Consider the following 12,447-nt stretch of genomic DNA (forward strand, 5'->3'; position numbering starts at 1 on the left):
ATGCCATTCAAGCAGTTTCAAATCATACATCTGGCTCCAAATTTTCCATTCACTTTTTATGACTTTACAGCAGGGGTGGGCAAAATAAGCTGTCTTTTAAAATAAATAAACAAAACCTCTCTTTAGTGAGTACAAAAGCTCATGTATCATGGGGGAATGAAAAAAGTCAGGTTGCATGGTCTAGCTCAGTGGGAGTTGTTTAGTTTTGTTTGTGGTCTCTGATTTCTGATCAGATATTCAGGAATAATATTGACACAGGAAAAGCAAATCTGGTAAGTTTCCAAAATACTGGGAAACTTGATAGGGGTTGGCAGAGCAGTGTGACGCAGCTGAGTAGAATTTCTCTGGAGCTTGGCAGTTCTCATGCACCAGGCTGATGTGTTTGCATCACCCTAATAAGCAAGGGAACAAACAGTTTTCCAAATCAGGCAACCATATACTTACAGATATGCTCTTGATATGATGTGCCTTGTAGCCAAAAAGAATGTTGTATAGGGGAGTAAGAATTACCTTGTTAACTTTTTTCTCACTTAGTGTTATTCTTCAGACCAAACATCAGAGCATATAGTTGCCCCCTTCTGTCCCATGGAGAGCTTGTAAAATTAATTCATTTGTGAAAAATAGAATTATTTTTTAGGCAAGTGTCATCTGCATCTGTGGAGCTAGTCTTCTTCTAAAGAAAGTTTTTCAGAAACGTGGCTTTGATCCCTCTGCTTCAGGTTATAGCTTTCCTGAGCCATCAGATAAAGAAAATTGATCCAATTTGTGTTGTGTTTTTTTGTTTGTTGGGGGGTTGCTGCTGCTGCTTTTCAGTACACTGTAGGGATCTGTGTATGGTAGAAACTAGATCAGTTTTAGTCTAGCTACCCAGTTAAAGTTTTCTGAAATAAAATGCTTGGAGCAGTTCAGGAATAAATTCTTAGAAAATGTTGCCTTACCCCATAGTGAAATTGAGAGAGAATTTCATCATGCAGAATAATGTTCAATGGTAGCATGCATCTAAATGATCAGTTGGCATAGAAATAATAATAGTGATGACCATGATGATAATATAATAAAAAATATAAAGGTTGGTCCCTCCTTCACATGTTTTTCATGTGTCACAGTTTAGAAGGTAGTTAGTGACCTTGGAAACTTCCAGTCAGTTCCTCCTTCCTTACTTTCTTTTTAGCACCTTCACTTTTCAGCCAGGATAGTGCCAGACATAGCGGTTCCCCTGGGTCAAGTTTTCTCACAGTATTGCTACTTTAAGAAGCAGAACATAAAACATATCTGACTTGCATTATGGACTACAGTGCTCTGGATTGACTCTCTTTACTTCTGCTTCTTTGAAGATATTACTAATCTCAGTTCTTCTGACATGCGTCTGAGGACTTACTTCTATGTTGTCTGTAGCAGTAACCTTAGTACACAGAGCATCAGAGTCTTCCACCTTGCAGCTAAGATTGATGGTATAAAATTGTATGGTAGTGTGACCTTTAATCTTATGGGGCCATATTTAAGGATTGCTGAGACTTCTTCAGCTGCAAGGGAGGTGACCAAGGTTTCAACAGCCATTAAGGATGAGGCAAAAGCTGGTAGAAACTAGAAAGGTAAAGCACATCTACTTCTGCTGAAGCCTGAATTAATGGCCAGTCGGCTGGAACATATATTTATTCTAGGGGTGCGCTGATAAAGATTTTTTCGGATGATATTGATGGCCGCTTATTAACCAGCCATCTTAGCTGATACTGATCTGATGGTCCATATGCAGCTGGGCAGTGTGGAGAATAGTGGTAAGTCTGTGGGAGAGGGGGTGTATGGGGAGTAGGGGGGGTGCAGATTGAGGCCTCTGGTGAGAGAGAGAGTGGGCCTGGCACAGGAGCAGGAGTAAGCACTGCCCAGCCAGGGTGGGGCAGGGCATAGGGTGGAGCTGTGGGTGGCTTGTCCAGGGTGCCAGGTCCCCACTGCTGCACAGACCCCCAGGGGAAGCACAGGAGGCATGTGCTCCCCCATATTTGTGTGCGGGGTGAGGGCGGACTGCAGGCTGGGGGTTGTGCCCGCCTCTTCCCAGCAGGGAGGCTGGGCTGGGGCTGCACTTGGGGAGGTGGGGTAGGCAGTGGCAGAACTGGGAGAGGGGCTACAGGGTGACTTATAGCCACCCCAAAATTTGCTGTAGCCCTCCCCCACCTGCCCTTGACCTAGTCCCTCTGCTGGGAAGAGGCTGGCCAAGCCCTGCCCCAAGCCCACAGCAGGCAGCCCGTCCTTACCCCATGCACAAGTCTGAGTAGGGCACATGCCCCCCATGCCCTTTCCCTCCACAAACTTACCAGCAAGATGCTATTCTCCAAGTTGCCGGACTGCTGTCCTGGCTGCATGCATGCTGTGGCTGTGCACATACACATAGCATTTATTGGTGACATTTTTGGTTGCAGCAGACAAAAAAAGCCATTTGCTGATGATGTCAGTTTTCCTTTTATTGGTGCCTATCCAATATGGACTGATATATGGGTGCACCTCTAATTTATTCTGGCTCTCTGCTGCGCATACTTTAACACAATATGGGAAAATATTTCTTGTGGGGAAAGCAGGGTGTGAGCTTCGTGCTTTTTTTTTTTTAATTAGTTTAAGTTTTGTTCTCTCATGATTGGGAAAGAGGTCATGCTGCTGCTGTTCCTGAATCCACAGTGCTGGCTGAGGCATGAGAATGCTGCAGTCAGCATGCTTCCTACTGATTCAGGTACATCTGCACAGAGGAACACTGTCTGTAGCCAGTCATACATTAAATTAAAAAACTGCATCTATTTTCAGTGGACTCTAAGAGAATTGATCAAGATGCTAAAATCCCACCAGAAACGCTACGGGGACTGAAGAACCTGGGGCTTTTTGGCACGCAGATTCCAGAGGAATATGGTAAGTAAAAAGATAATAAAAATAGAACCTAACAATCCCATAGTCCAGAATTCTAGTACAGTATGCATCCTTGAGCGTAATTCATCACTTCCCCTGGATGCCAGTCTTTTGGTTCAGGTCCTTGGGAGAAAGCTTAAAATGAGGCAACTCTGTGGTCCATCTACTCCCCCTGTTATCAGTTGGTAATTTCCCCCCAGAAGCATTTGTGTGGGGCAGTATGGCCAGCTGTGCATACATATATATAATTACCAACCACTGGCAGGTGGGGATCTTGGATCTCCTTTTTCAGAGATCTTGTACTAGCTTTTCTCTTTACTTTTCTGCCTATGGTATCTACTGAAATATTTTAGTAGACAACATAGGTTCTTCAGAAGAAAACATTAAACTCATGCATATTGTGAAAGAGTAGGAGGAGGGAAACAAAGTGTAATGTTAGAATTATCTTCATGTAAGGACAAAAAATTTTTAGCATAAGGAATTTTGCAACCAGGTCCATTGACTAGATCCTGATTATTTCATGAGAGTAAATTAGAACATATCAGGATTGTATGGAAAGATTTCTAAAGGGCTGTGAGAGATCCTCAGAAGTCATCCCCAGAATCTCAGTATTAGGTTAGTCTCATAATTTTTTTTCTATGTTGTCAGAAGTTCCAGGTATTTCATCTCCAAAAGGTCATCATCAGCTATATTGACTACAGTCCAATGTATCAATAAAAGATCTTCTGCCTTGAGTCAGGGACATAAATCCAAAGATGCTGCCTTGAGGCTGATAGATGTGATGCATCATTAACATATGTAATGATGAGACTACTTCTGATCCCCTGAGCACATCCAAAAGAGAGAGAAATCTGCTTCTGGGCTGTGGCTTAGCATTCATCATACCCAGGATTTGCAGGCTGATGGCATGGGAAACAGCTTTAGTATTTATATCACTTTTATGTAATGTGGATATAACTTAAGTCATGTCTTACTGTTAGTATGTTGATATTTTATTTGGAAATGGATTGCAACAGTGTAAAACCTTTTTTACATGTGAATTATAAAATTACTCTTTAGTCTGAAATTCTAACAGTTGGATTTAGTATAATAATGTGAATACTAGAGTACTATCAGTATAACATTTAACCTGACACTAAGTTGGAAAGAATCTCTTGCCTCAGCCAAAAAATTCTGAAGGGACATTGCATTTTTCCATAAACACAAATATTAATAGTCTGGACATTTCAAGTCAAATCTCAATGTTACCTACGAGCGTAGGACTAGAAGGCAGCTCCTGTATCATCAAGTCTGGTCCTTTGCTGTTGTAGGAAACCAAGACATACAGTTCATTTCCTAAGCTAATCAGGATCCATCTTTTAAACTAGTTTTTGTTTGTTGCCCTGTGCCAGACTCTTTTCAAACTGTCCACGCCTTTTTTTAAAGTGTGGGGCCCGAGACTGGACGTAGTATTCCAGGTGAGGCCTCATCCATGCTGAGTAGGGTCACTTCCCTTGATTTGCAAATGACACTGTTAATGCAGCCGGGATGTGTTGGTTGTTTTTGCAACGAAAGCACACTGTTTGGTCATACTCAGCTTGTGATCTGCCATAACCCCCCCAGATATTCCACACACAGCATTGGTTGCATACCAAGTGGCACGCTGTAGTGCCACTTTCTGGTGCCCCTGCTATGCAAGCCCCTTTTTACTGTTCTCCACTCCCCAGCACTGCTGCCACCACCATGTGGTTGAGTCTTCCCCCTCCCCACAACAGCTGGTGTGAGCATCCCCACTAGAGCTGTTTCATGGGCAGGAAGCTCACTGGACTTCCCACTGTGATGCCTACCCCGGAGACCTTGGCCGCTGCTACAGGCATAATGGGGGTGGTTTCAGTAACTGGGTAGGAGCCTGCATTAACTTCTTATGGGCTGCCAGTTAAACAGCTCTGGTATAATACAAACTATAGTAAATGGCAGTTTTGTCATGTTCATTCATTTTTGCAGCAGGCCGCCCCTGAACACATCTGCAGTGCTGTTGACTCTTGAGTTTTCACAAGTGTTGTGATTTTATAGTATAAAACTTTTCCCCTCCTGAGAGATTCCTGTTAGCTCTAGATTTCTGCCTGCAGTAGAGCTGATCCTGTGGCCACCAGAGGCTGTAGGTAGGAGGCACAGTTATTGGCTTTGGACTGCAGTTCCAGCTGTTGCAATAGAGGCTGCTACTCCAAAAGAGTTTCCAAAAGGTACATTGGACAAGCAGAGAAGTAAGCTTTCACTGTTTCTTTCTTTCTGTTGAGTATTAAGTGGTGGTGAGAAACAAATATGAAGCTGGGTAGGTGATAAGAAAGGAGCCCTGAAGCACAATTAAAACTAGGAAGAGTTAATATCTAGGGATAGAATGGGATAAGGAAGAGAGCTCTGCCATAGTCTGGGACACTGTCCTAGAAAGAGGGCATGTAGGCAAGGGTAGGAGGGTTCTAAGCTGGGGTTTAATTACCCAAGGCAAAGAGAGATGTTTTGAGCAGAAGACTGAACTTGAACTGGCACCTGGAGGGCGACGCATCTACAGAAGGTGCTGAATGCCCTTTGAGACTAATTCCACTGCTCATTAGCATGGCTGGCAAAAACTGTGCTAATGTACTAATGCACAGTAGATTTGTCCAATGGGCCTTAAGTGTCACCTAAAAAGAGTTCATCTACACTAATGCACAGTAGCGCTGATTTACAGTGCATTTAGTACCTGTTATTAGAGGGCATTTTTACCAGGTGTTTTAGTTCAAAAGTGCACTGCTGCCCTTTTCTCCACACTGACGCACATTTCACCGCTTATACAGCTGCAAGCGATGCAGCACCAGGCGCTTTTCAACGCGCCCTGTTCTGCGACACTTGCATGTGTAAAAATGCCTTCCAATGTGTAAAAATGCCCTTTAAAAATGCTTGCATGTGTAAAAATGCCCTCTAAAAAACCACAAGTGCATTCTGGTGCGTCCGGGCACGAAATGTAAGTGCATAAATGCCCACAGGTACAAAACTTAATGTGCCATAATTACAGCACATGAATAAACGTGTAGAAGCACCCAGAAAGAAGCTGGACCCACCGGAGGTAGTTCAGGAGAGGAAGCTATTGTCCACCAGAGGTAAATCAGGAGAGGGAGCTATTGTCTGTTGGAGGAAGAAAGTTGCCTGAAACAGGTGCAGAGGAGCAAATTGAGAATGGGGCCTAAGGAAATGATGGGATGGCAGGTGTTCCACTGATCAAGCAGGTGTCCCCATTAGGTTTTTATTCATTTCAGGGTGAATTTGCTGAAATGTTCTCACGGTGGCAGTTCCTGAGTTTGAAAAGCAGTGGGTTTTATTGAAATCTCATATTTTTTTCTGTTCATGTGTGATTTTCATTTATGAAGCAAGTTTGATTGTCAGCATGTTGTATAAGGTGGATCATTCAGCTCCTGCAAGTTAGTATGTGAACAAAAGTCATTGCATACAAGAGAGATGACAGAACAAGCAGCAATGGTCTCAAGGTGCAGCAAGGGAGGTTTAGGTTGGATATTAGGAAAAACTTTCTCACTAGGATGGTGGTGAAGGATTGGAATGGATTACCTAGAGAGGTGGTGGAATCTCCATCCTTGTAGGTTTTTAAGGCCTGGCTTGATAAAGCCCTAGCTGGAATGATCTAGTTGAGGGTGGTCTTGCTTTGAACAGGGGGCTGGACTAAATGACCTCCTGAGGTCCCTTCCACCCCTAATTTAATATGATTCTGCATAATGAAGGTTAACTTTTTATGTAGGAAAAAATTACCAGTAATACAATATCCAAGAAATAGAGATTAATCTGACAGCATCCATCCTACTAGTATTACTCGATAGCAATTTTATGCTTCTGTGTTCATGTGATTAAACAGCTTTAAAGTATCAGTTGTGTTAACAGGGAAGAGAATATCAGAAGACAGGAAGAGACTGACTTTGAGTGAGCTACTTTTTTCACTGTACCATAGCTCATGAACTTCATTAAAAACATTCTTTGCTGTGTTTTCCATCAATTAAGACAGTTAGAATTGGTTTTGAAAGCTGTGAAAGAATATGCATTTCAGTGCATCATCCTCTCCATATGTTATTTTGATATGGTTTGTAATGATGGCATGTTAGAAATACAGTGTGTTAACGGAAAAAGGAACAAAATAAAATGAGATTTTACAGGTTTATTGAAAAGAAAAATCTCTTCAACTAGCAGGATGGAATATTTTGAGAGGCCATTTTGTACTAATGATAAAAATACTTAGAAACTGCCGTCAATGAGCAGCATCTCTCTGACACTTATTTTTCATGTTTTAAATTAAAAACAAGAGAATATTGGAATGAAATTTTCCTGCTGGCATAATTCTGGTGTTGGAGCAGCAGATAATTTGGCCAACAAAAAGTGCAGAAACTGGGACACTACTTTCCTTTTACTTCTTTCCTTTACTTCCTTTTACACTACTCCTTTTATACTTCCCAGAAAGTTCATCATGGCCTGGTCATAGTAGAGTTTTATAAGAATTCCTCCCCAGTGTCTTACATGAAGTAGTATAGGCACCAGTTGAACCCTTAGGCTTATTCCCATTAATTGCATGAATGTGTGTCCGAGTTCCTACTTCAGACATGATTAATCACATCCTAAACTTAACTTCTGCCAGGGTCCTTATTGTAGACCAGATATCTGTGACTGGATCAGTTTGTATAACTCAAATTTGCTGGAGTTTTACGGTGGATCCAGCTATGACAGTTTGAGGTTTGATGGGCATCCAGCTACGAGAGCTTGAGGTTTGATGGGCATTAATCTCTTGTTAGCGTGCATGTTTTACTCTAACGTAAATATCTAGCGTTGTTTGAGAATTTTTTATTGAAGGAACATTGTTACTAGCAGAAGCTCTAGATATGCCAGGTGTGGTTAAAATATTAATATTTGCAGATTACAAAGGCTCAGATGAACAATTTTCCAATTCTGACCTGTACAAGATTGATACAGAATTCCAGCTTCTGTTAGCATTGTAACAGTCAGTGACAGCTTATGTTAAGAAATGGCTGCCAAAAAATACCCAATGTTGTGTTAGAAGGGAAATGTTTCCATTTTTAGTTCCTGGGTTCACATGAGCTGAAGTTAGTACCTGATAAGTAGGTGTTTGCTGAAATTGCAGATTTCGCAGAAACTGGGAAATCTGAGATTGTCCGCAAAATTGGTAAGTCTAACTATGATTTAAGTAAAACCCTACCAATAAGTCAGTTTTATCTGAAAACTAGTTAGTAACTTTGGCTGCTTACAGACATGGGGTGTGGGGGGGGAGATAACAGCACTTTAAACTTAAGATGCTCCTGTGCTGAGCTCAGCACATGCCCAGAAGAGGCGGTTTGTTAGTTGTGACCGGCTTTCCCAGCATCTGTGTAGACTGGGCACTTTAGTGAGGATTTCTGGTGCTGTTACCTAATAGCTGTTTGAATCCCTCACTAAAGGACCTGAGGTATGTTTCCTATATAGAAAGGATGCTGACAGACATGGAAAAAAACAGAAAACGTGGGTTTTTTTAATTGAATCAGCTATTAGATAAAAGCACCAGAAAGGCCTCACTGAAGCTCCCAATCTGTAGAGACACTGTAGACCCTGGTCAAAATAAGGTGCTGCTCCTTCTGGTAAAACATGTTTTTTGTTTTTTTTCCCAGTCTCTCAGCACCCTTAGGAGATGGGGGACATATTTCAGGTTCTCTATTGCCATGAAGAGCAGAACCCTTTGTATAAATCCATTTGTGATGCAACAGTTAGTCAACCGCTCTCCTCAACAGCTGGCAAGGAACAATTTACTGAAGTCTGTCATCATGTGTTAACTTTGTCAGCTCAGCACATTTCTTGGTTAAATATATGTGTAGACCTGTAAACCAACCATAAATCCACTGGATGCCCCACTCTCAGTTGTGACCCAAGTGCTCATGTTATAAGGCAGCCAAGGCAGAGAGATTCTGGAAAGTCTGAGATTTACAGATATGTGCAAGGCTGGAGAAGAGAAATAGCTGTTAAATTTACAGTAGCAGACATGACAACAAATTTGGATTATGTGATGCATGATTGCAACCCTATCCCTAGGTGTAAAATAGTATTCCTACAGTAAGAGAGCTAGCAGAGAGCAGTGAGATCCTATTACTTTCCAGACTTGGGAAGATCGTTGTTGTCCCAGAAGTTCTGCTTGAGGAAGCAGAACACCGATGTTGGCAGCACAGGCATTGCACGTGACACTAGGATTCTGAGGAAACGAAACACTTGGATAAGCTAGTATTTTCTATCCTCCCAGTTAATATGATTACCCATGGAGTGTTGATACCTACCAGTATATTATGGGACCATACCTATTCCCTCCTCTTATGGCTTATGGAACAATAACCAAGCAACAGGGGACACCAAAGGAATTGTTACTTTTTTATTTGTAGAGTGGTGGTGCTGTGTGTACTTGGTAGATGGCATAGTTGACATCTACCTAGGGAACATGACATAATTTGAAGGACAATATAGTACTTGTTGCATGTATGCTAATAATCTGCTATGTCCTGCTCAATGGCTGTGGAGCTAGAGGTGGGTGTTTTCAGGTGGAATGGGATCTGAATGTTGATGGCCTTTAGCAGATTCTCATTAGGGCCCATAAGAAATACAGACCTCAAGTCAAAGGACGCTAGGGAAATTGGGATGCCATATGTGCTCACATTTGTGCTTTATGTAGCAGTTCTAAACAGCTGTAGTGTACAAACTCATTTGGTACTCCATGAGTTGAGAAATCTATTGTCCTGACTTGTTAGAGGACTTAGCATTGCCTGTTGTAATTATTTTGTAAAACTCCAGGGAAGGGGAAATCCATTTTCATGAGGCATTTTGTCTCTGAATTTTATGGATTGCAATTTGGTAAGTGTTGATATCTATGCTGATTCAAGTGTCAATTTAAATGCAACTTTCTTTGCTCTTGTTTTATGGTCTTGGGGGTGCTGACTCACTGGATTGTATAAATAGGTTACTTTACAGTGGGGTAGCACATTGATCAATAAATTCAGTACTTTATTAGTACGAACAATGGAAATGTTAATAGGCGTGCAGTCAGACCTGTAGATCACAGGGTTTGAATAAGCAGTTTTAAAACCTGTACAGCAATATGCCAAATTAAAACCAAGACTGAAGTGCATCTTTTGAAATTCCTCTTTCTCCCCCCACCCCCTCTGCCCACTCCTGTGCCCCCTGGCCACTTGTCCCCTCACTTTTGCTTGCCCCCCAGTCACTTAGCTTCCTTTGCTACTGCTTACCTTATATGGAAGATCTGGATCTGGCTTCAGCCTAGGATGTGGAGCCCATGGTGACTCCTGCCCTGGCCAGGTGGTGTCAGCAGCAGGAGCCTCTAGCCTGAACCCCAGGTCAGGCCTGGAGCTAGAGCTACAGCAGCAACCCTGTCACTGCATGGTCTTCTCTGCTTTCCCTTTCCCCATTGTGCAGTCTACCCTGCACTCCCAATGCTGTATAAATTACCCTGGCTCAAGCCTCAGCTCCAGGCTGGAGTAACTGTTTTTCACTTGAAGACCAGAGTACAGGTAACCCTTGCCATTTGCGGGGGATACGTTCCCGTGATCCCCGCAAATGGCGAAATCCGCTAATAGGGCACTGGGTTCATGAATGCAGTGCCCCTGGTGGCTGTGGTGGTCACGGCTCCGGCGGCGAGAGTGCAGTGGTGGGAGCGCGGTAGCAGCAAGCATGGAGCTCCCAAGGAGCTCCGGTAAGTGCTTAAAGTGTATTTAAAATGCGGGTTCAGCATTTGCGAATATTTGAAACCACAAATGCTGAACCCGCGAATAATGAGGGTTTCCCATACTCAAAATAGTAATTATTGACCTTCAGTACACTGACAACTGTGCCATTCTTGCACCCACTGAGGAAAACTTCAAGACTTCACTGAATCTCTTTGGAGAAGCCCACTAAATGTGGGCCTCTCTTTCAACGTGGAGGGGCCTGAAGTGCTGTATCAGCCTGTCTGAGTCCATGAATGTGACCCCCACTTATCCCTCTCCCCAAACTATCATCAAGGGAAAGAACCTGAAAGTAGTTGAGCACTTCCCCTTACCTCAGTAGTCACCTCTTTCAAAGAGTGAGCACTGATGAGGAGATCCAGCACAGGATCCAATGCACAAGTGCCTCATATGGGAAATTTGCTTTGGTGTGTCTTTATTCATCATGATCTTTGGAAAGACATCAAGACTACAATGCAGCCATTGCCCCACTCTCCTCTATGGATGTGAAACATGGGTGACTTACTATTATCATCTCAAGAGCCTGGACAGGTATCACCAATGAAGCCTCTGGAAAATCCTCCATGTCAAATGGGAAGATAGCCTTACAAACAAAAATATCCATGTTGAGGTCAAAGTTACGAGCATTGAGTTAGTGATTCTCAACCACCAACTTCACTGGACTGGACATTGTGTATGGATGCCTGACTCTCAACTCCCAGAACAACTGCTGTATTCCCAGTTTGGTAACCGCCTGAGATCTTGTGACCAGAGAAAATGCTGCTAGGACACGTTGAAGGCACACCTCAGGAAAATGGTTGTCAGCATCAAGAGTTGGGAGGAGCTGGCTACTAACTGACTCCAGTGGCTCTGTAACCTCATCCAAGAGGCAGCCCTTTTTGAGATAAAGCTTCTTGCCCTTGAAACAGAGAAGAGAGTGGAGGAAGTAAAAGGAGAGGAATCCCAACTTGCAGCTTACTCTCCCCTGCAGAAAGACTCAAAACTTCAGCAGATGGAGGATCTGTGTTTCAAGGATTGGACTCTTAAGGCACCTCAAGACCTGTCAGTGAGCTATGGTAGAGATCGTGCTCAAATCAAGAGATTGCTGATGACTCTGGGGTAGGCAGCAGCTTCAGTTATGGCCCCAGGCCCAGACCAGAGCTGCTGTTTGCCTTGGGCTGGTACTTGAATCCAAAACTAGTCTCTTTCCCACATGTTGAATGGAGGAAGAAAACCTCATCTTGGATTCGAGTAAATAGAGTTCATAGCATGGTTTTACCATGCATTGTCAGCTATGCGACTTTGCTAGACTCTTTTGTGTTGGTGTAACAATACATGGCACTGTAAAGTATTACTATATACAGAAATACAGAACATATAGAAAAATATTTTATGATCATGCAGTTGGATGGGGCTCCTTAGAAATAAACAGGGAGATCAGAGAATAGAGATTAAGTTCATACTGGCATTATGTTAGTTTCTTGATGGATTTGTTTAATATTAAATTCAATATTAACTCCTCCCCATTAATACACTTTTAAAAAACATGAATCTAAAATGTCTTCTATCACTTGCTGGCATCTTGCTTTTCCTCTCCCTTCTCTGTTGGATAAAGTGGAGCCCTCATTGCTTGTGCTTTCCAGTCATGTCCTTGTTTTTCTGTCAGTTACCGTAAGAATGGCACGCTATCCTATAGCTCGTAGGCTATGCGTCCTCTGTTGACTGGCTCTACATTTGCAGAACCAGAATTCTGTAACACTACAAGAACAGTGGGTGGCTTTTATCTGTTTATGAA

The 12,447-nt window shown here is 42.7% G+C and overlaps 1 protein-coding gene across 1 annotated transcript in view; it reads left to right on the top strand.

Annotated features, from left to right (window-relative positions):
* The window catches only part of ACAD9 (acyl-CoA dehydrogenase family member 9), a 92,214-nt gene that overhangs the window by 17,584 nt on the left and 62,183 nt on the right, over window positions 1–12,447 (top strand). Inside the window, exon 3 of the mRNA XM_019504617.1 lies at window positions 2,791–2,892. Coding sequence (XP_019360162.1) covers window positions 2,791–2,892 — 102 coding nt within the window. The remainder of the gene's footprint in view (window positions 1–2,790; window positions 2,893–12,447) is intronic.

The sequence above is a fragment of the Gavialis gangeticus genome, unplaced genomic scaffold (genome assembly GCF_001723915.1).
Source record: "Gavialis gangeticus isolate Ggan-Ray unplaced genomic scaffold, GavGan_comp1, whole genome shotgun sequence".
NCBI classification, from domain to species: domain Eukaryota; kingdom Metazoa; phylum Chordata; order Crocodylia; family Gavialidae; genus Gavialis; species Gavialis gangeticus.